Genomic DNA, 26528 nt, shown 5'->3' on the forward strand with positions numbered 1-26528 from the left:
GCGCAATCCGAACGTTTTAAGTGCATAATATTACATATGTATTATTATTTTAAATCTTTCTCTCTCTTGTTCAGATATGGTCGAGTGAACGTGGTCAGGTGGCTATTGTGGGAAGCAGACATGCCGGTGCTGGAAAGGTCCAACAACGGTGCTCTGGCACTGCACTACGCGTCGGCCAGGGGATGTCTGGACTGCGTGAAGCTCCTGTGCAAATCAGCCGGTGAAATATGGTAAGTTTAGTGGATACGATAGTCAATAATATTAAGAAAAATCAAAAGGATGATGATATTTCTCAAAGGTCGAGTTACACCTAATACCTATTTACACTCTGCATCACTGAATAGTGGTATTCGAAAGTGATCAATGTAGTATTGTAGTTATTAGTCAATAAGCAATAGCCGTAATGGTATATAATATTATTATACTAATAATGACCGATTCGAAATTAATCGTTTTATATTAATGTGTGTAGTATAAAAAGTAGTTTTCTTCTACACAGCCACGCGTTGACGTTTTACTTTACTGGCATGATAGTTACATCAGCTACACATCTTTCATTAGAATTTAAATATAATGCTTATGCATGTACGTATATTATTAGTTATTACACTATAAATTATAAATCGATTTTTGAAACCTAATAAATAATATTATAATGAAACGCTACGTTAAAAGTTTCTACTGCTATACCTACGTTTGATAGTATTTATGTTCTTCGTCCGTTTACATAAAATAAACGTCAAACGTCTTAAGTAAACGATTAGCTGAATAGGTATACATTAAAAGATAATGAGTAATGACCGACGTCGACGAGTTGTTTCTTTTTGTAGAAACGCATTCAAACACATAAACACATAATATAGACGTCTTGTTTTAATAATATTTACGTATAATAATATTATTAGTCATGCAAGTGTATTGAAAGGGGAAATCATTGTTCCGACGTAGAATAACAAAATTGCAATATTTCAGCTCGTCTTTGGATTCGTCGGATGAAAACGACATTTAAATTTAAAAAAATAATTAAAAGCATATGATAAGTATTATTGAACGCCAATTTTTTGCGACCGTGGTATGGAACTTGACATGCACAAATTATGCACCATAAATACGATATACCTAGTTATGTACCGACATAATATACTACTCCCAATTTTGTTCTAAAGCTGGCCAGTGGTGGCAGCAGCCGCAGCGTAGTCTATTAGCTGTGTTGGCCTTTAAGATTCGATTAATAACCACAGTACTGACGCTTGTATCACTGTTATATGACGTTATATATTATAAGATATAGCTGATGCTTTTTATAGTGAAAAGTGAAAGCGGCCTCCGTCGTTGTCGTGATAATATTTTCGTCTTATCCTATTGCTACGTCGTATAGTCTCAACTTCCTTCCCGATACGCATAATTGATTTTTATTTTTCGATTTTTATGCAATCGATTTACACTCGGAGATAATTTCTACGAACACGTTCGAGTAAAAGATGATACTTCCACCGCTATTCTTCACTCTCGGATATCCAGTTATTTCGTTTTTAACCACAGCCGCGCGTAATAACCACCACCACACAAATTCGTATCATCGCATTTCGAGAAAATAATTTATGTCCAAGAGCATATTATTCTGAGAAGCATTATTGTCAACTGTCAAGTACCGGTATATTATTTAACAGTGAGCACTGAGCAGTGGTTATTTAATTGGTACCTTTATTTACATGTACATTACACGTGTTACCTATTAAAAAAAATATCGTTGCGCAACACGGCATTTTGAAAAGGGACAAGTCTTGTACATCACTATTACATGAAATATTATGTTTATTACATTAAAAAAATTGTATACGATATACGTACCACGTCCACGTGTATATTAATAGCCAATCTTTGAAGGAACTCGAGATTCCACAGACGAGCACTACAATACTACATACAACCTCACCTGTTGCTCTGTGGTTCACACGAAACGAGAAGCTTCCGTTGGATTCCGCGCGTTTATTATATCTTTAAAGAAAACACACAGCTCGGATTTATGATATTAATAATATAACCTAGACTGCGTGTTATTTCGTACACTTTTACTTTTGGACGCCCGCCTGAAAAATTCTTCTTAATTATCATATTGGCGTACAAGAATAATATTATTATAATAATATAAATATTATGTGCACGGAATCTCATCTGTTCGAACAACTCACTGCGATCCCGTCGGATGCCTTCATAATATAGTAAATAGGTAAATAGGTAATGATGATTATGAAGATGATAATAATACGTAATACCTACGATATAAATGCAGTAGGTATAGGAAAAATGGTGAGATTACCGGTGCCTACATAACTGCATACAATATTCTATAGGAAGTGAAGCTCTCCGTGAACATTATTATAATACACGACCGCAGTTTTATAACAGAAAACCAGCGACGGGTAAATGGCCTGTGCTGCTGTAGATATGTGCGTGTTGTTATCGGTAATACATAGGTAGGTGTTGTAGATAGGCACTTGTTATACGATCGATTGTCAGCGGACAATGTGATGATTGTCCCCACCAACTGAAACCAATAAGACGTGACGACTAGATTATTATTAATATTTATTATTATAATATTATGTACCCGGGTATGTTTTTTCTAATCCCACAACAAATCGTAACGATCTCTGGCCAGCAGCGTTTCCGCCGTGTTTTGATATGGGATAGTAGGTACTACTATATCGAGCACCGGGCTTATAATAATATTATAGTGCATGCAATACAATATTCGGCGGGCGTACTGTAATTGTTATAGTTAGAAAGTTGTAATAATTGTTATAAACGAGCGAACGGCTGTATGTCGATGCGGTTAATCGTTTTTCCACAAGACTCGGCTAAATATTTAGTATTTACTATTTGCCGCCTACCTACTCGTTTTGTCACAATATAATATGTAATATTATTTTATGCCACAGTGCAATATGGCTGGTAGACGTGACAAATCTCTAGATATTATCAAAACACTCTCGTTTTTTTGATTCCATAACAGAGCTAAAGACGTAGAGCACGCATACGAAATTGAATTAAACCGTTTTGTTTTCTTAACGGACTTTTTTTTTTCGAATAATAATTATACTCCCAAAACTATTCCTTAACGGACTATTTAACATGCAACGTACTGGATCAACAACGTAATATATTATTTTTTTTTGTACATTTTGTGTGTGGTTTATCTAATTATAATATCTATTTGTCCTCATAATTATATACTTAGCTATTACAATTTACAACTAAAATATAAGATTCTAAACAAAATTTTGTAACACACATAATCAGGCTCAATACGCTGAATTTTAAGACCCTGCGGCCTGCAATAAATGCCTATGCCAGCCCCATAAAATATTAATTAATATAAAATAAGTATTCCTATCAACATTTCAAAATTTCAAAAATTACAAATTCATTTCAACGGTCCCGTTGTGGGGTCCCTGCACGTTATAATTATTCACATACTGTATACTTGACATGTATTATATCTTGTATTTACAGTGGTTGTATATACAACCTATGCTTGTCACTAGACAAGTGACAAATGGTCTTCTGAGTGACATTCGCAGCAAATCGATCGGTAGTTATACACGGGCTTGTTCCACGGCAAGGAACACCGTAGATTGTTTTAGTTTTGCTCTATTTTCAGCTATATGTACCTAACTTGAATATTATAATAAAGCCATATTTACTTAACTCCATCATTCTTTTCTAGCCATATAATTAATTTCAATTTCAAATGGTATGTTGTTTATTATATGTAAAAAAAATTTACATTCACTTATCAAATTTATTCTTAATTCTTATCGATATTTGTAACTAAAGGTTTTATCTTATTTTAATAGAAATGATATTATACAATTACAATTGTGTACTTGGAATCTATTCTCTTATGACTATGACAATAATTTTTGGTGGATCTTTATAGGGGTGTAAAATTGGTTTGAAGGGCTGGGACCGAATTAAATTACACACATTCCGCAACGGTAGTTGTTACCATTGGCACCATTGTAATATTATGTTGTATGAAGGTACAAATGTACAATACTACTTTCTATAAATAAGTAAAGTCCGCGAAGATAGATATTAAGTACCAATAATTTATGGCTGTTAGTAACCTATAATGACACGATTTAATAAAAATGTACACCGCAAGTACAGTTATTTTTTTTCGTAATAATAGGCATACCTGATTCAATTTGTATATTATATACATACTTAAATATAAAAACATACTTCATTTATACTGTTTTGCTAAAGATTAAAAAATGTACAAACGGCATAACTTAGTACAATATCCAACGTATTAACTACTAAGCAATACTACGTATTTACTTTATTTATAATATAATATTAAGAAGATATAAATAGAAAATGTAATTTAAAAAAAACTAAGAATTTGTTTTTAATCTCGAATTAGTTCCTCTTATAATATAGGTACATACCTATTATTTAATAATCAGTTCTAAATATTTTACTTAAATACAGTCGAAAGTTTAAAACTATTATACAAATATTATTATGAAACATGTCTTATTTAAAAAGATTATAAGAGGTAACACAAAAGTGAAAAACTTTTTTCTTTATAAGTTGATAAAAAATCAAATTAGTGATTATGCCTCACGTTTGTACATGTGTGTAAGGCACACAAAGTAATAAATCTATTAATTAGTGTCATAATATTTTTTTTATAAACTAGTATAGTTATTGGTTGGAGAACTCAAGTATACTCCAGTGAGTAATGACTAATGAGTAATGACAATAAGGATACCTTGTTATATGGCAAATTGTTATGCAATTGACAATAATTGTATATTGACACGAATACACTATTAATTATGTTACTGTAACAATACACGTAACTTAAATGATATTACTACGTAAAATACTACTTAATTTAATAATAAAAAACAAGATCACTGTTTTTATGTCAATGATTATTTGCTTCAATGTTTAACGCTGTTATATACATCCGTAACGAAACTTATAAACAAACAACATTAATTTACACAGTATGGCGTTTGTTTCCAAAAACAATTGTATTTGATTACCTATGCACTTTGCTAGTCAAACTCATAATTTGGTTTTAATTGGAAAGTCAATTTATTAATTAATTACTAATATTGAATCTAATTTCTGTGTTTAATGCATTTAATTCATGTGATGAATAGTTTTTTTCATTATTCAAGTAGGTACTTACTTATCAATAGTAAAATTAACATGTTTAAATAGCACAATCTTGCATAAATTTCCATTTTTTTTTCATTTTTGTACCTCAGCTACTCATTGATACTTATTTTTTTTTTTGTGATTTATTCAGAGTTAAGATGCAACTACACAGTTTGTGAAATAGAATGTAAAAAATGTCTGCTCACTATTGATCCTTGTTACTACTTATTATACAAACATATTACATAATAATTTGTTAAACCTTCACGCTATCATTTTTGTCAACTTATTTTAATTTCATGTGGTATGTGTGTTTGTTCATTGGCGTATATTCGTACATAGGTACCTATACTAAGAAGCCATAAGAACGACTGAGGGTGTAACGCGTACGATGTATGCTTAAATAATATTACATGCAATAACATATTATTCTTGTTTAACGAGTCACACGATTTTACTGTAATCAAATAAAAATAAATGTAAAATCCTATTAACATATTATTACGATATAAAATGTAGATAAATAAATAATCGTTCATCTACATCACTATGAAATTTACTTTGACGTGATGAAATTTTGTTGAAGTTCTGCAAAACCACATAGTCATAATATTTTTTTTATGAAATCGTTCATGAACCACATAATAATTAAATAATGTTTAATGTTAACACATTATTTGCTTAAGTTTTAACTGCTATGATCAGTTACCTTTGGATTGTTTTCTTAATATAAGTCTTTATGCTTTGTTTGTCCTTCACTACAACCGTGGGAATTACTGTGAATCGTATAAGGATCAATAAAAAAAACAAAAACTGAAATAATAAAAATGATAGGTACTGATTAACAAATCATTGCAATAATTATTCCTTAAATTTAAAAACAAAGTAGGTGATGATTCTAGAACTTTATAACGGTAACCAAATTGTAGAGGAATTTATTAAATTAGCACCACTAATAAAAGTACCTTGACACGAGGTTTATATACACGTATTAGTATATTATATTATCTCATTTCAAAAATCTTGAACCGAAATGTCTGATCGAAATTCGAAACAGTTCGTTTGCTCCAGATGGAACGGATACCGGCGGTATCCGTCAGTGTAATATAAGTACCGGGCACCTATAATAACTATAATAACACAATAAACACACGACTACGGCGAGGAGACTTTAGGCGTTCCGGTTAAACATGCGCCTATATTCAAATATTAATTATTTCTCTGAAGGAAAAAAATCGTAAAGCTATGCATTATTTTATTGCCATGTAAAATTAGTCGACCGGGATTTTATTTTTTGTTTTGTGGACCACCGTCATATATCCGGTATATACCGGTATACTATAATAATTTGCCACACAACAGGACAATTTATATAACGGTTTGATATAGTATATAGGTAAAAATAAGTCCAACTAATTTCTGAAGATGCATTTTTATGTATATTTGTATGATTAACACGACATGTTAATAGTTATAGTAATTTTATAGTCCGATCAACTACCACATAAATGTCATTCTTTTGAGCCCCTCGCAAATGCTGCTGAACGGCAGCCGTGGTGAAAGTCGATCAATTAATTCATATTTATTTTTTAGCACGATATGCGTGTAATAAAAATAGCTGGTTTCTATTCATTTTGGTGCTATTTCAAAGTATTTACCTATGCAGTCGACTCCCGGTTATCGAATCGTAATTCATCTCAAAAATACCTAAAAAACTCTCTTTTAGATGCCATAAACATACACTTAATTGTTTTTTTTTATGTATCGACATTTGTAATAACTCAAGTTTGTATTCCCTTAAAAATCAGAACTCTGAGCTGCGGAAATTCAACTGTTTATTTAAAGAGAAAGAGATATTATCACCCTTCTGTGCAAACTACCCTTAGCCTATATGCTCAAACGTTAATTTTTACAGAGAGGCATACCGATTGGCATATAGCTTATATCCTGTGAAATATTTTTCATACTATTTACGAGTATATTCATTCGAATGAATACATTTTGAAAGAATGAAAGGCTCGTTGAGCGAAAATCAATTTCCTTGAGATTTTATTAATTAGATGATTACACCGATTAGTTTATATAATACCTTCGATTATGCTGTTGTGTTATCGACAGCCATAGTGACGCGATGGCGAATGGTGTATTTTGTTATGAGATATCTTCAGCAGTGGTATACGTATACGTATATGTTAAATACAGCTGTGGACCGTGACTATATAAACGTACCGTGTATGACTATATGTATACGTTTAACGAGTTTGCGGTCCTCATCGCATCCGCTGTTGGGCGACACTGCTTTTTGAGTGTATATATTTATGTATATTGTATGTATATATATTTCTTCTCTAGAGGCGCTCACGCAATGTCCCACGGTACGGCGATCGCTGAAACATTGTTCGCAAACAAAAAGACACACATGTGCACATGTATACAATTCTATAAAATATATAATGAATATCTATACATAATATATATATATATATATATAAACATTAAACACACACACGAAGAAAGTATTTAAGTTATAACCTCTCCACGTGCATATAATCTTCGTCTTTCATTCAAAGTGCCACGTTCGCGATAACTGCCGTTATTCGCGTAGTATACGGGGCTTCTGTAGTCCATTCATCGATGTACCCGAGCATGTCTTGAATGGGACACTACACAGTGATGAGGAGCCCTATAACTATGACAATGACCACTTGGCCGGTGCAACGACCCGTTCGCGGGTAATAAGTTTATAGGTACCTATTATATGTATGAGTATGTGCTATAGAAAATCGGTTAAAGTCATGTGATATTATAACGTTACATTATACTGCTTCTAGTGTTAACAGCTATAGCTCGATGAACGATTTTATTTTGTACACGTAGTACTGTCATATATATTTTTTCATTAAGTAATAATACATATTTCCCCATTCTGGTGTGAATTGAAAACCATATCCGCCGGCCACATATAAAAAAAAAGTCATCTAAACATAGGATTTGCCAATTGGTGGCACTCAGGCTATGGGTATATAACCAATATTCACATTAATATCATAACTTATACGTTAAAATATCTTTAGGAACAAAAGTAATTTTAAATCATTATAAAGTGTGATTTATACATAAATATAAATTATAATATAACATAATACGAATGTATAATAAACAATGACATATTAATATATTATATATTATGTTGTTATATTAATGAATGTAACATGATAAAAGTGATTGTAAATAATATAATTAGAGAGCTACATAGAGATTTCAATGCGGTGGAAGAATTTCTGAAATTAAAACGTACATATTGTATGTTAATATAATTGATTGTTGCACCACTTGGGAGGTCTCTGATTTACTATTTTATTTTAGTGATTACTGATTATTGTTCTTAATTCGTCTTTCGTGCGTAATCCTAGCGCGGTGGCTGCAGGCAGTTGGCGGTATTCATATTCCACAATAGAAAATATCGTTTAAACTACCTACATGCACACAGACCTATACTGAACTCTGTTAGCCTGTAAGCCAGATGCCCCAGTGGACAAGTTTAAGTAATAGAATAAAAAATGTGCAAAACATTTAGATCGAAGAGTATACTCAAGAAATTTCGAGAAAGATGAGTTGTTTTTTTATGAGCATGCATTTTGTAAACATAATTTCGTTTGACCGGTCATACCAGTTTTTGAGAGAAAGTTCCAAATCTTGTAGCATGAGAGATTTTAGCGGCGGCGGCAACGGCGGCGGTGGCGATTGGAAACTGTGGGCGGCGGTAACGACAACCGCTAACCATAAATATTATTATTATTATTTACATCCCTAATCCAGCTACTGAAAAATGATTTGATTTTGAAATTTTGGCAAGTACAGATTTGTTTTTCAGCCTAAAAGTCTTATTGTATTAATTGTCCACTGCCTTATAAATTATAAAGGTTAACGAACTCCAAGTGACGTTTATTGCGCATGAATACATAAATATACCTAATACAATAATATGATATAGTCGCCAGTATATTTGATATTTCGCCTCCGGTGGGGTTGATCGTTCATCGCCCACACGCTGCTAGATTACAGCTGAGCATGATATTAAATAGTCTATATAGACGATTCAACGAACGTTCACCTGGAGGACAATGATTAAACAAGGCTACGTAAGTCTAGTGCGATTTTGAAAGACCTGCGTAATTACATACACACACACGCGCTGTTGTCGTGAGCTACCTAAAAAAAAGAAGAAAAAGAAACAAAAACTCCAACAAACGGTACATGGCGCGACGTAGCGCTAGTGTATTGGTACAGCAATGGGTAGGTACGTGGAAGAACGGTTTTCTCAAACGGACGGCGGCGGCGTGCGCGGCCAGTGACAATCGCGCCGAGAGACGTGCAACAACCTTTCCTTCAACACGACGAGCGTCGTCGTGGTGGTGGACGTTACACGCTTCTCTATTCTTCCTTCGCTCTCCATACCCCCAAAACTAAATAGTTGCACTTTTTTGTTGTAAATTAATTTTTAGTTACCCAGTATATTGTGAAATTCCGCTGATTTTGATTAGTTATTAATTGTTTGTATTAATATTATAGTTACGAGTATTAATATAAAAATAATAAGAATATTATCGTATACCACAGTCGTCGTCGGTTACCTATCTTATAAACTATTACGGCAGTTTTTCGTCTCGTTTCGGTCGCCGCAGTGATGTTTATTTTTATTTTTCCACTTTGAACCAGTGAGATAGTTACGTGAATTTAAAATCCTCGCACCAGCAGCGAATGGCTGTAAAAGGATCGTCCCCGTCGTTCGCCGATGGCTGCGTGAAACGAAATTTCTTTAAAATATAGTCATGGTTTCTTCGTCCAAATAATAGTCGCAACGATGTTCGGTCTCGGGTGTAGTGTGCAAAAGAAACCTGCGTACCGACAGCAGGACGACGTGCACATGGTGGTCAGAAGCAGCAGGAGTCATGGTGCCTCAATTGCCGGCGTTCGCAGGAAGCGCGGTCATCACCCAAAATTTAGGTACCTACACTCCGATGATAATAATATATTATATATATCGTAATATTATGCACAACTACTATTCGTCATATGTATATTATCGTATTATAATAATTATTATTTTGGTTTTACGTTAAGCGTTCATATGTAGCTTTTGTGTAGCACATCATTATCATATATCTATATATAGCTAGCTCGTGTGCGTTTTGACGATGATAGGTGTTAGCTCGGTCCGTATAATATTATATTTATACACATACAAGACTATAATGAGCCGGCGTACTGCATAGAGTATAATAGACAGGATTCATTGACATCGCGAGTTTTCATTGACCGTGGCGATAATATAATATATAGTCGCGTATATAATATACGCCGGCCAATGTCATCGAATTCTGTGCGAGGCGGGGGCTTCAGACGTGTGTATATGTGGAACAAATTTGATTTGCGGACACAATGATGGACGGGCCGGCGGTTACTGTGTATTAAAATGATACACATACACATATGTTATAAATATATATATATATATATATATATATATTATATATATGATATACGTGTGTGTGTATATAAACGAAATATGGACCGGCGGCAGGCAACGGAATGCCCGGCAATACACAATGCCCGCGCTTCGTGTACAAGTTGATTGAACTCCTCGGGCTGTCGCGCGATGCCACCAATATTCACACAATACGCGAATATATTGCCGACGACATTATAAATTTTTATTGTGTAAAAAGAGACAGCTAGCTGCATGGTTGCAAGTCGTCAACATCCCGTCGAATGTGCACATAAATATTATTCCACCAAAGAAAACAAAAATCATCTTCGGATGACTATTATTGCCGTAATGTTATAATTTATAGATGCTATCCTTATTATAAATATAATTCTGGTAATAATCGGGTAAAGTCGGTTAGGTCGAGCAACAGACGAGGACAGCGCTTAGGTAATGACGTTGCTATACACATTGATGTTTACAATAATATTGCGATACCTGAATACTTCTACTAAATATTATTCATATAACTAGGGTGAGATTAAACCATCCATAGCCTATTTATATAAACACTTGCACACTTTTCTGTCTCAATTTTCAAGAAATATTAGTAAAATATAAAATGTCTATAATAAAATGTGAAAAAGATAAACTTAAACTCAATGCTTTTCTACTGCACTGTTATGTTTTTTTTTTGTTTATTGGTCGCACGAGTCTCTTGGCCGCTTTCTAGTATTGATAATTGAAAGCCCTATGTATTTTTGCAGGAACAGTATCTTAACTGCTTATTGGTCAGTCCAGCACATTTCAAGTAATATCATATTATTAAACTGCACTAAAATGGATTAGATATTCATTTGTAAAGTCACTACTGAATGTTTTATATTGGGTGATGTGCATTTTTGTTTTCCTGTTTGGGAACCCTGCAATGGTAATAATAAAGAATAAAGATTATGATAATGATGATAGGGTAGGGGGGATATAAACAAAGGTATAGTGTGTTGGAATAGAAAAAAAAACACAGACACCATCGCGTTGTACGGTTACGGTCGACCGCGCGTGGACTTTAGTAAAACGGATTCCGTACGACGGACGACGACGCGGGGCCCAGGCGCGCACCTCGAATCCAGAGGTCCGGAACAATACCGACTACTCGTTCCGTGAAATATACCCCCCCACACTCATCTTCACATAGAGCAGCGAGTATTTATTACGGTTATCGCCGTATGATATTGTTTACATTTCGCTCAATATTCCCAATTGCTGCTAATGGTCATTGTTCTAGTCCATAAAATTGTGTGAGAACTATCACGAGGAATCTACAGTCTAAAACACAATGATATATAAATACCATACTATGCTTGTATTAGAGTTGTATACACAGGCAGACAGCTGCCACCACGCGAACAACTGTATTATAAGTGCTATAGATTGGCACAATTTAGGAGTTGTAGGAAAAGTTCATCAGATTAAATAAAAACAAGATAAAAATAAAATATACAAACCGCAGCTGTTACGACTTTCGCGAACATTAATAACATCATTATTATCATACATTCATACGCATACATACCTAGTACCCATATACATTTGTAATACATTCAACTATTGGACATTTTGGCGTATAGGAATGTTACGTGATCTTGGGTCAGATCCAATAATTATTCCCTATATTATTTTTAAAACTATCGGTAAAATTCTTATAATACGACTATGCATCGTTATTCGTTTTAAGTCATTTTTTTGTATTTCCATATTACCCAAGGCTGTAAATTTTCTAAATGTTACATCGTGAAACCGTACACAGGGCAAAGCCCCCCGTTATATTATATACCTATATATATGAGTCAACTAACACGTCAATGAATTATGAGTAATGACGTTTCAACACAATTGAAAAATTGTATTTAGATATCGGTTCGTAATATAAACACATAATAAATCAATTTTTTGCCATATAATTTAATATTTTAAAATTGATTACTCTTTATCAAAAATAATATGAAGTTTAAAAAACTCAGTATTGTACTAATTTCACAGACATAACATTTATGTCAGCAGATAAAATAAAATTTTCTTGTATATTTTACGGATCGTTTGCTCCCGCTGTTCATTACAAGAAAAATAATTATATCAATTTAAAAATGACAGTTTTGTGATTTAAAAACTGAAATAGGCAGGCTCATTATATAAATATATATATATATTTAGGTAGGTATGGGTTTTTCGGTGTTTATTAGAATGAAACGAAAAGGATGCGTGCCATATTGTTACTGATGTAACAATATTATATTGTAAAATAAAGCTGTAATTAATCAGAATTTATAATAATATATGACTTTATAGAAAAGCGAAAAAATATAATCATCATTTCTAAGTTCTATTTTCTTAATGAATAATAATAATAATTTACCGTTATTCTTACTAACCTAAACTGTTTAGCATTAAATTATTACGGACTAACATTATACATTTTACTAAGTCCCATCAAGTAATCACCACCTTAATCTTTTTATTTATTCTCATGATGGTATATCTTCTTATATTTTTGTCTGATATGGAATAACGTTTTCGCATATTATATTATATTGTTATCTGCGGTGAGCCAAAGACCGTTTTTCCTCAGTCACAAATGTACCACGATTCATGAAGTCTGTTCGACATTTAGCATTAGTCATAAACTTAGCAGTTTTAGTACCTACTTCTATGTAGTGAAAAATACTTATTTTAGGGCTTACTGTGGTGAAATTGAACATGTTATACAACTTTTCAGATGATTTAGTTGTTTTCCTTTTTGATCATTTATGTCAGCTCTATCACCGCAAAATGTATAATCCCAGAAACAATGACTAATGTTCATCTCACGGATTAGTTTTGCTTCGGGTTGAGAGGCTCATCATTTTTTTTATACTTAATTGCATAATTTTCCGATGAGCAGACTTCAGAGAAATCTTCTTTACACCCGAATAGTTTTAATGTTATTTAACTTAAAGATAGTCAGTGTTTCTATTGCATCGGCGGTGTCACGTCGAGTGTCGTTCAAAAATGAATCGTTTTAAAAAGATTTTAAATTTAATTTTTAAATGTTCACACTTGTTTGGGATTGTCAATGTTTTCAAAGAATCTATTTTTATGTTCATTTCAATCAACGAACGTAATAAATGCGGCCTGTAAGTATTGTCTAAATGTTTCAAAATTCAAACTGTTTTTATAAATATAGGTAAGTACCATATATTATAAAACTAACGAAATTTCATAAATATTGTTTTAATTGTTTGAAATTTGAAACTACAAAATTTGAAAATCATTTTATCTTTTATTAATTATCTGAGGTCTAATATCGTTCATTTTATGGTATTATAATAAATAATAATAGTATCGATAATCACGAATCCAGCTGGAAAAACTTTATGTGAACTTTTTTTTATTACTATTAAATTTTAGATAGATTGTCTTATTTTACTACCTAATTTATTTATTTTTAATTGATTGGATTCCATACCAACAATATATATTTAACAGATTTAAAAACCACAAATACTCCGTAGAATTCCTTATCGAACTGTTAACACTATAAGTATATTAACCTTATTTCATCGATAGTTTTTTTTCTTTAAAAAAATTATACACGGACCATGTGCCCTTCGGCACTGCAGCATAGTTCTCGTCCGGTTAACAAGTATAATGATATTGGTTATGGATTCTTCGTGTGCATGTAATAATATATGACCATAATATATTATTTATGTATTTATGTTTTTTACGTCTCCAAATGTGTGTCATCTTGGTGCCCTGGTGGATTATGTATGTGAGTGTGTGTTTTTTTCTCCATAAAATTCTCAGCATTTATACTATATACACATATATAATATAATAATAATAATAATAATAATAAATAGCAGCGTAGTGTACGCTATAGCGGCAAGAGAGCGGCAGACACGCGGAATATAACTGTTAGTCTGGTCGGACGACGACCAGTCGCGATGCAATTACCCGTGTAATGGCTTGGCGCGTCTCGGTTGTATGAATATAAAACTATTTTTCATGCCATCCAATTGACCGATATTGGAATTGTAGCGGAGACAAATACGTACACACACTTATACATGGTAATATAGTAATATTATAATGTGTGTAGTACTTGTATATGCGTGTAACAACACGCGTACACGAGATATCGTCTTATTTTAGCCCGAGGAAACCTTGCCGTGAACATTTACATACCGATTCGGTTTGCGCGAGGAATGTGCAGGACCTGCGCAGTTTTATCAGGTTCTCGTGGATGCTGCAGTCGATTTCGCCTCGATTCCAGAATACCTATATAATATTATTATTTATCAATATATTACGTTTAATTGGTTAACTGTTACCAGAGGATATTATTAACCCAATTGAAACGCGTTGTAATATCCATTTATGTGTACTCGATACACATATAACCTATGTGCGTGAGTACAATTGTATGCGATGGCCCCAATGACAGTAATATTAGACATACATAATATATATTTCACTAAATTATGAAAATTCGATTCAAGCACTCGGGTGAAACGTCATAAATCGGATCGTCGTTTGTCTGCTTGGTAACGAACCAGGAATATAATATTACCATAACAAACATACCATTTTTTACACTACTTTTATAATTATTTGCTTATAATCATGCACATGCGGTAACTACCATATAATAATATTATAATACATTAATATATAATAATATATTTTGTACAAATTACAAAAAAATCAACATTCTTGAACAATTATTAATTGCATTTTGCTGATTTGAATAATTGTTATATTTTAATTATTTTATACTTCAGGCCTAAGGTCTCGACATCCAGTCTGCTCTACAATACAATTTAAAAATGCCTGTCCCAACCTACATATTTTCGATAGATTACTTTTTACCTTTAATTGATACAAAACATTATACAACTAAAAAATCGATATTAATTAACATTACCTACTGCTGTTACATTATCTATGGAATTATATTGCTGGGTTCGTTTTTGAATTTAATTAAAAATAATTTTTAGTTTATTATTTCATATCTATCGAACAAATAGAAGTTTCGTGCGTAGAGCAATAAGCATATCACGTTTAAAATCATTCTGTGCATAGTAGGTATAATGGCGTACGGGGTACATGTGTTTCGAAATTATTTCAATCACGATGGTGTTTGCAGTAAAAAGATTAACGGAACATCGTTTTGTCTATTTGTAATAAATATCTGAACTACTTCTTGCGATAAAAAATCTAAATAACAATACAATATATTGTGTTAATTATTTATATTTTGGAAGAGATGACCAAAATCGGGTAAAAGCTAGTCTTTTGATAGATTTTGTTTAAATAAATTGTGTTTACTCAAAGTTGTAAGGTAATTAAAACTAAATGAAAAAACTATTAATGACGATAACGAAAACTGCTATTATTATTGGTTATTGAAAAGTTATTACGATGATACGATGATAAATGAATTATTAAAACGATATATTATTTTAAATTATTAGATATACGTAACACAGAATAATAATTATTATCAGTTAGCTACACAGATACTTAAGTAATATACATGTTATGAATGTGTTATAATCATATTATAATACAAGACGTACCTCACTAGTCACTACCCAATAACAGCTTTGTTTTATGTAATAATAGTTTACATAATATTAAGGCATTAAGCTAATAATGAGATAACTGTACAAATAATTTTGTTTTCAAAATTATCAAACTATTTGCAAGTTTAATTAATAGACACCCAGGGTGCCACCATTGGGCGTCTTCTCCTCTTCTGTCCTTCTATTTATTTTTGTTTTCATTTTTATCACATTTGCTTATTGAAGTATTATAAAAACAGATTATAAATAACCCTTATTTTGCAATAATAATAAAAAAAAAATGTTGGTAAACAAATATTATAACATAGTATTAACTAACAAATGATTTATTGATACAAATTTATATTGTAGGTATACACTATACAATGTGATATTTAAATGTACTATAATGCTCTTTTTATACTCTCTCGAAAATAAAGAAACAAGTTAATAATATTTAATAATGAATCAGATTAAAATACTGAAAATCTGTGTGCATTTAGATTTTAGAAACGGTACACATGGCTGGGAACCTATGTACCTACATTGTACACGGTAAAATAATTTAATACTATAGGTATACTCGTGTGTACGGTAGTTCTAGCTCTAACTGTATAGTGCACACGTGTAATTATATAGTATATTATGGTGGCATAAACGTTGGGCACTCGGAGTTTTCCAATGCTCTTAAGTAATAGTGGTCATAATAACAGCGACGGAGTTTATATATCATATTAAAATAAAATATTATAACATTATCATACATACCTACCTATTTGGCTGAATGATGGCATCGTCAAAATATACTAAATAATATTGCAACCTAATATTAATATTATTTGCTGAAGTAGTTTTTGATTCAAATTTTTTAGTTAGATGTTGTTCGTAATTCACGACTCGCACTCATTTCCAGACGATATTATTATTATAATTATTTAAGGTCTCTAAATTCCCGCGTGTGCTATGTGCATTTATAACAATATAATATTATCTGTTGCTTCATATTGCATTATAGATGTTTCGCTCAGAGTTGTATAGATTGCGATATTATAGACCTGCACTGTCGTGTCGTTGCCCATTGAACCTGCCCTTGTAATGAGGGTAAAATCGCGTTCCTGCATACATTTTTTTTTAAGTACATACTTTTTTCCTGCAGGTTTTTTATGTCCTTTTTAAACGTCAAATACCCGCTGTACAAACAAACGAATTTATTGTTGTTGTTAGTATTCTAGCACGTCCGTCTATAATTGCGAAATAAAAACACCAAAGTAAACGGTCGGTGTTTCGTTGTGACCGCCTTGAATGTTAACATCATAATGTTTGCACTTTTTATTTTTATTATTTACGCCCGCCACCGACACGCGAATCGTTCTCCAAAGCTAACAAGCGTGTAGTGTTGTTACTTGTTGCCCGCCACGTTAGCTGATAAAATGATTCCGGATCAGTAACCTGGTTTTTCAACCTGAAAACCGCCTAATGGTCGTTCCTATAGTTTGCGGACACCTAATAGAGTCCAATATAGGTATATTATATATTTTATACGTCGTCAAATATAAAACGTGTTCCAGACACGTTTTGATGCCGAATCGGCTGCACAAAAATACCCATGTGCAGGTTAATCAATTACAAATTCCGGCAAAAACGACTCACTGGCCACTGCACTGAGCGTTTAATCACAAGAACACCTGTACCCTATATAAACGATTTTCTCGATACAGTAGGTCTATACAAACTAGCTAGTAAAAAAATAAAATAGTTTTTAGTATTGCCATTTCATCGAATATCATTAACGAGCGTGTTTAAAGTTTATGAATAGTGAATACCAAAGTTTATGCAGTGAACTATTTCATATGTAATAAATATATTATATAGGTATGTAATCTAACCTTTACGTACACTACCGTGAGAAATCTACATCATTTCCGGGCTCTTAATTATGCCTTGTCAGTTACCGTATACTTGCAGGGTTCTATTGCCCCGTTATTTTGGTTCACTGCATGTGTCGAACAATAACATAAGTATGTTACTTAACATACTAACCTCATGAAATATCATTAATTCTATCACGTAATTATACCTAAACCTTTAATATTTCAATCATATTATATACAAATACACTTTCGTACAAGTTTACAATTGTATATATACATATATATAATATATGTATAGTTGCATTTCACTATAGTGATGACGGCGATTGTACAATAATGATATTATTGTTTTGTTCCTAGTTGGACTTACTATGGTCAGATAATCCTATAACGACTTGTTCGATTTCGGGTGGCCTAAAGGCACGCTGAATGTTATAATTGAGTAACAATAATAACACATGCTTGAATAGTCGATATTCTTTGTATACGATGGGTAAATGTATAAGTAGAAAAAACCTGGTTATTTTCTAATTATTTTTATTTTTATAATGTGTTAATACGACTTTTGAATCGACTATTTGGGAAGGACATACAATTGCACCACTTATTGGTATTTGCAGTTTTAATTATATATATACCATTTTACCTACATAATGTATACTATAGTACCTAGTTAGTATTATATACGTTTATATACGTATAAAATACATTATTTTTTAAATATTTCCGAATATTCTTCGTAAATAATCAATCATACTCCGTACTTTGATTAATAATTTACAGCAACCATCTTTAAGTAGTGATTTAGAGTAAATTGGTGATGATTTAGATTTGTTAAATATTGTTACGAATTAAAAATAAAGATCTGATTTATTGACTAGGTATTAAATTTAAAATGTGTAAAACAAATTCCATGCATAAATAGAAATCAAACAATAAGTGAACAAATTAAGTGAAAGTCACGTCCGCTTGAATAATAAGAAGATATTGGTAAAAAAAGGACTAATATATACAAACCATCAGGTATTCTATGTCTCGACACATTATAATATGATCTAAAATATAACGTGTCAAACACGTCTTTCTACATTGCCGCAATTATGCAGACATCAGAACCCCATTAAACATACCTGAGCACCTATATAAGGCACTTGGACCCGATTGTGAAAATTCCAACAAAATCTTAACTTTTCTGGAAACAGCCAAACTTTATAACCTTAAATAATTTTATATGTCTTTTTTGCTGTTTTTTTTCTTTTTCTATATTGTACATACTAAGATTAATCACGTTTTAATATTGTAAAATTGTATATAGTATCTGAATAATATAGTAATATTGTAAGTATGAAAGCTAATAACCTTAGCTATTGCGGCTTTAAAGTAAAAAAATATATATATACATAACGTTGCTAATGCTCATGCATTTTGTAAATTCCTCAAGTGTCATTCGTTGCGAACTCATGAATAAGTGGGCCTGTCTGCTGTCTGTAATAGGTAGTTGACACGATTTGTGACGTGACGGTGGAACCCATAAAAATTATTAATTTCACGCAATCATTGAAATATTTAAATATTTTTTATTTTATAAAATCTATCAAACATCATCGTATAGTACACATATTATATACAATATATATGTTACTGTATATACATGAAAATATAAAATTAATTGATTCCATGTGTTTAATGTTTATGCACCATTCGAATACCTCGCAAATCAGCGTCCTGTGCCGTCTTGTACTTTGACGATCACATAATAAATTGACTATTATTTTCCAAGTCTCTTCCAAAAAAGCCATACAATAATAAGTACCTAACAATGTTAGGTAAATATATGCTTTTTCTTTTCCTTTCCCGGTTCTCGTAAATTATTTATACTGTACAAAAATTAATAATAATATTGTGAACTCTATTGGAGTTTTGTCTTGGCGTGTTGCGTGTATGGACTCTTATACTGTAGTATCAGTGTGATTTGTGTATAAGTTATACTTATAAATTGTATGTATTTCGTTACAGTGCGAACACTCAAATGGACAATGACGTCACTCCGGTTTATTTGGCCGCACAAGAGGGACACCTGGAAGTACTCAAGTTCCTCGTGCTCGAGGCAGGTGGTTCGCTGTACGTCCGAGCCAAAGACGGCATGGCACCAGTGCACGCCGCTGCCCAAATGGGATGTCTCAACTGTTTGAAATGGATGGTGAGTGCAACATTTTACCTCTAATATTGTTCGACGGTACTCCGATAGTGGCTTTGCGCCCCGACTATACAATTATTTGGAATGTCTTATATTATGTGGTATTATTATTATGTGGACCATTTTATCGCATCAGACGAAATAAATGAATAGAATAACTGGAACATAAATCATTTTTTTTCGACATATTTTTACCCATATAAAGCTAGTGGTTCTTAATTCCTGCAAGATTAAAGTTGTTGACCTACTACGCAATCAGTTATGCAGGTACATAATATAATATTAATAAGTTTTACTAATGCCATACACTTTAATATGATTTATTATCGAACATTTATATTACCTACTAACAAAAATGGTTATATATTATAGAAGGAACTGGCTACTATAGGTATGTACCTAATACCTATATAATAAAAATGAAATGTGTGATTTTTTTTTAATTTTCCTACAAAATATTACGGAAGTTGAAGGTATTTGCACGTGGGATTTTTATATTTTATAACTATTCAACTTTCATAATAAAGACTACTGATCTTTGGTTTAGCGTAGTTTTTACGCTAACTACTCGTAACATAATTATTAATAATTGTACAATCATTAAAATATAATCACTACAATTAAAATGTTATACAAATATTTGCATTTAAGACACATATACAAACGTCTTGTTTCATAATATCATTATTTTTTATTAAAATTCAGTGAAAGCTAAGTACTTACTTACTAGTTATAACAATACAAAAATCCGGAAAAGGTTTAAAAACAAAATAGATACCTAGTATTATGGATTTTGGGAGTTTGTATGACTAGAACCATTATTCATTATTTATTGAGAATAACAAGTCTTGATCAATCATCGTGTTAGCATTTTTCATCTATACATTTTTGCACCGAAGGTTTTGTGTGTATAAACTACTTATTATTATAATAAACCTATACATATATACTAAGAATAACGCTTAATATTGAAAACACGAAATCGCTATGTCTTTCACGCTTATATCAGTGAACCTCGAGATGTTTCGTCATGGTTTTTACGTTCTCAGCAGCATTGTTACTCTTTTTTCAAATAATTTTTATAAAATAATTGCCGTAGATCTCGTTCAATCTTTTTTCTGGTAGATAATGCCTGATAATATAATATGATTGTGTGTGTTGTTTTTTCTGTTTCACATATAATAATTATTAACTATATTATAGTTATTATCATCATTGCCCAGAATTTGTTATTATTGTTTTTTTTTTATATAATATGCATTGTGCACCGTATGTGTGATTGAACAGGTCAGAGATCAAGGAGTAGACCCAAACCTCAGAGATGGCGATGGTGCAACAGCGTTACATTTCGCCGCAAGCAGAGGTCACGTTGACACGGTGCGATGGTTGTTGAGGCACGGCGCCAACCTGGTCGTCGACAAATACGGGAAGAGTCCAATCAACGACGCAGCGGAAAATCATCAGATGGAGGTGAGCAATACTTGACCATTACACAGCCAATGTTAATATATAAAATATATTAGATATTATAAGATTATGATTTGTTTTATGTTTTTTACTATTACGAAGATAGAACATTTTGAGAACTTGCCTCCATCATTTATATTCTCCCTCACTTTCTCTTGCCTTATGCGTACTTGTTCAAGAAATCCAATAACAATAAAAAATGTAATGTAAAAAACCCAATTCCAAAATGGCAAAATATGTGACACAATTACCATTTAAAAAAAAAATCCATTGAGAAAACAAATAAAATGTAATATATTGATTTCATATCTAATTATGTTTTAATTGTAATCAATTTTTTTGCGCGACCCGTACTAAATTGCATTTGTTAACTTGGATGGCATTGAAGCCTGCAGAACATTATTAAGTGAAAGAGCATTGTATGTGGTCAATTATTTTTAAGGGACGTCTTAATACACCTTTATGTTATACAGGACAATTCACCAAACATGCTCTCCCCTATTTTCTCTTGTAATAGGTAATGAATTTATTCAAATTCAAATTTTTGTAGTTTTTAAATACGCTCAAATATCATATTTTAAAATTCTGGAATTTTTCTATACCTACTACCTAGTTAAGAAGTGTCCTGTGGTGATACAGACTTCTATAAAACAAATTAAAACTAATTCAATAACAAAATTATTAATACATTAGTTTAAACCTTTGAAACGAGCTAATGACTTTTCTTTTTTAGAAATGCATGCGTGAAAAACAGTTGCATGAAATATCGGTCTTCTAAATTCCGTAGTTATTATTATTGGCAATTTTTGTTTTATCGTGACCCATCGACATCAATTCAATAACACAAATTTATTGATATCCACGGAAGTTTATCATAGTCAGTGAATCACGATGATAATTATTAGGTTTTGTGTGTGAGAATGAAGGCGGCTCGTGCGTATATCAATTTCTCTTTTATCGTTTTTCCGGCTATGCTAGTAACAAAGTATTATATCGAGGAAGGAACAATAATGTAATAATTATTTCTGTGAACTGTGTTCCCAATTTTCTGCTGCTACTCGGTGCTGACACACGTCAAATGCTTCGGATGAGGTCACTGTAAATCGGTGTGTTTGGTGAATAAAATCAATTTCATACACCGATAGTACGAGATTTTTACTCGGTGTACCTACTACGGTCAAACATTTGGCAGAGCATCGTTAATAACCTCTCGTCAGTCGTCAATCGACATTGACCTATCATCATACTATCGTATTTTCCGTAATGTTTTACTACAATAAATTATCGAAATTCCAATGGCGTCGATGGTGGCTTTAAATAAACAAGGAAAACGTGTTTGTTCTCATCGCCTAGATAATTATCAACCCAATTAGTCTGCAGCTGCAGTGCAATGCATATTATTTCCGTGGCTCGTTAAATACCACGACCGTGATCTTTAATATTTATATCGCTATTAAGATGAACGTGGGTGAATGATATTATAGTGATCATCGCGCGGTGAAATCGACAACGGCCAACGGACATTCCGGTGTCAGCGCTATTTGCGTTCACGTTCCAATAACCTCTTGATGCGATTCTGCAGGTGGTTTGCGACCTTGATCCATCACGGCCAGTGAAAGAACGAAATAATGTTATGTATGAAGCTGTACAACGTGAGAAAAACGAAAGCTCGAAACTTTAACCAACTATATAATATACGTACACTATTATAATAAATCTCCCCACCACGAGTCATAATATATGTATGAGTACCAAGCGTCAATCAGGAGGTATACACTATACATACCCCGGAGTTCATACAATATTATAAAAATATATAACGCAAATATAACTACGCTCTAACCCCTTTATCTTATAATACACATAGACGTTTCGTAATGGGTGTAGGTACTGTGTATAGGCCAAAAAAAAAATGTACGTACTCGATATGTCGACCGCAAATTAATTGCCGTTTGCATCATTCCTTACACGTAATACGTATAATATATTATATGTAAGTCTAAGTGTTGTGAAACCCATCGATATATTTATATATATTATTATAATGCGATAATTCGTTTTATACTGTATGTATTGTGCCGATACCCTTTCGAAATGTTAATAATGTAATATTATATCGTGTGTGTGCGTGTGCTTGCAGTGTCTGAACATATTGGTGCAACATGGTACGATGCCAGATTATCACGACGAGAAAAAGAACGGCAGGTTATTGGGCTGTACGTGTCGGAAAGAAGAACCGAAAACACGAGTGAGTGTATTTTAATATAATATTATAAATAAATAATCATATAAATATTTATATAACTATATATTATATTATATGTGTGTTTGCCGTTCGAACGTCTCTCTTCGTATATATAGGTATATTTATACATGATATTACTAAATAGATTAATACAATATATAATATATATATATTTTGCTTAATATGGGCCATTTATTTATTATGTAAACAGAGTAATAACCGACATAGACTTACTATACAAACACAAATAATTAATAATTATACACCGCCTCATTAAATGAGTAGGTAAATCTCTGTGGGCACACACTTCTGCTGCTCGTCCATAACATCGTTGAAATTTTCAGATGAATGGCTAGCCGGATTCTATAATCTAATTTACTTACCTACGTACAATTATTGTGTATTTTTTAACTTTATAAGTAGGTACGCATGCTTAACGCACGAGGTACACAGACGCACAGACCTCATAAAATCGTGCACGCGTCTAGTAAGATAGTTAATTATTATTGAACGCGTCTCAATATGGATATGATATTATTATAAATCGCCATTAAACTATTAAAACCAGTCAAACCTCTTACTAGAGCAAGCACTAAGCAATAAAACCGACGGTAAGATGACACCACCACTTGCAGTATTAGTTTCATCTCGACATCTAGAACGGCAATTATTGTACATGAATGTCAATCTGTGTCACTTAAATTGATTTTGATATATCATCATGACTTCAGATGTTTGTAGAATTATTATTTTTAAGGTTTGACGTCCGATAGACGCCTAGCGTCTTACCAATTCTGTTATTAACATCAATTAATCATACAATATACATTTCTTATTATACTATTATATTGTATGGATTATATCAATTTTAATAATTGTCTATATTACTTATAATGCCATCGCGGTATCCAGAAGGAAAATAGCATCTTATATGAATTAAAATTTCTGGGCTTAAAATCAGTATTAAGTATTAACCCGGTTTATCTATTATTACATAAAAGTAACGGTCATATACTCATATACCGGAACAATTTATTGTAAGCCAGTATAGCTATGAATTCGCATGTAGTTTCAACACAAATGATTAATGAAGAGGGTGCAGAGCACTAATTGTTTCCTTCCCCTGACTCACGCGAAACATAGCGAATTCACGTTTAGCAGAACCAACTCGATGTTATTATTTTTAATATTAGAGTAAATTCACCAAAATAATTAATACCAGTACAATTTTTATGTAAGTTATAAGCGTGTACATTATTTAAATTTAAAAATGCAAATAAATTGTATAAAAATGAAAATATCCTAAAAAACTAACTTAGAGATATAGGTAATGTTCTTAGCTTAAAGTTTGATAAAAGGTAAATTCACCCTAATATCACAAGTAATGACACATGGTTGGTTCTGCTAAACACACATTTTCTATGTTGCGAGTGGGTCAGAGAGAGAAAACAAATTGTACGCTTACATCCTCTTAATAATAATAATAATAATAATAATAATAAGTAATACTAAAGTACGTACAAATACATAGGTGCATAATATTATATTTCATGCGATATTATCCAACTGGTCCTCCCGAATGGCCGAGTCCCCGATATTAAACTGAACTAATTGAATGATGTACGCCCGTCGTTGCAGTGCTCGTTTGCCGATTGCGTCAATTACAAGAAGAGCCAAGAACCGTTTTACCTGCATCCCCCGTCGGCGGTGGGCGGTCATCAGCAGCAGCAGCAGCAACAACAGCAACAACAACAACAACAACAACAACAGCAACAGCTTAACGGGACCGGACGTGGCAAGGTGGCCGTCAAAGACGGTCTGTACGTCGTGAGCACGCCACCGCCACCACCTCCACCGCCACAACAGCAGCAGCAGCAGCAGCAGCAGCAGCATCAGCATCAGCATCAGCATCAGCAATTTTGCAAAGTCAACTCGGCTGCGGTCGTGCTGCAGGCCGTCGAACCGGTCAGACCGCCGCAGCCGCAGGGACCGTTTTACCTGCACAACCCGAACGGAGTGATCGACGACCCGGTGAAGGACATATTCGCGACGGACAAGACCGCGGCAAAGACGGTGTCGTACGTGACCACGGCCGCTCCCGCGCCGCCACCTCTGCCGGCCATTGGCCTCAACACCATGACCGGTAAGACGAGCTCTATTATAATATTGATATTAACACGACAGTGTGTTTATATATATTATATTATTACAATATTTTAGTCGCCGTTAAATGTATACCATTTTTTTTTTGTTATGGCGGATTTTTTCGGTTTACACGTCTTACAATGCCGCCGCCCGCGTAACGATATTTTAATAATAATAACATTCAAATACTGCCTACGTGCGAGCGCTGTCATATTTCTTTCACAGACATGATATTATTATAACACATTACTATAATAGCAAAAGACGATTAGGCGTGACCGGATGACATCCGACCGATCGGAAGATTATTCATTATATGTACGTTGTC

The 26528-nt window shown here is 32.8% G+C and overlaps 1 protein-coding gene across 5 annotated transcripts in view; it reads left to right on the forward strand.

Moving 5' to 3' along the window:
• The window catches only part of LOC111042452, a 73496-nt gene that overhangs the window by 36195 nt on the left and 10773 nt on the right, over positions 1-26528 (forward strand). For 4 of the 5 annotated variants that reach the window (XM_022327076.1, XM_022327077.1, XM_022327079.1 and 1 more), the window contains 5 exons: positions 75-230; positions 20163-20346; positions 21631-21813; positions 23951-24058; positions 25694-26198. In XM_022327076.1, coding sequence (XP_022182768.1) covers positions 75-230; positions 20163-20346; positions 21631-21813; positions 23951-24058; positions 25694-26198 — 1136 coding nt within the window. Of the gene's footprint in view, positions 1-74; positions 231-9530; positions 10192-20162; positions 20347-21630; positions 21814-23950; positions 24059-25693; positions 26199-26528 lie in introns of those variants that run through there. The other variant, XM_022327078.1, reaches the window with a different exon arrangement.

The sequence above is a fragment of the Myzus persicae genome, unplaced genomic scaffold, assembly GCF_001856785.1.
Source record: "Myzus persicae strain clone G006 unplaced genomic scaffold, MPER_G0061.0, whole genome shotgun sequence".
Classification (NCBI taxonomy): Eukaryota; Metazoa; Arthropoda; class Insecta; order Hemiptera; family Aphididae; genus Myzus; species Myzus persicae.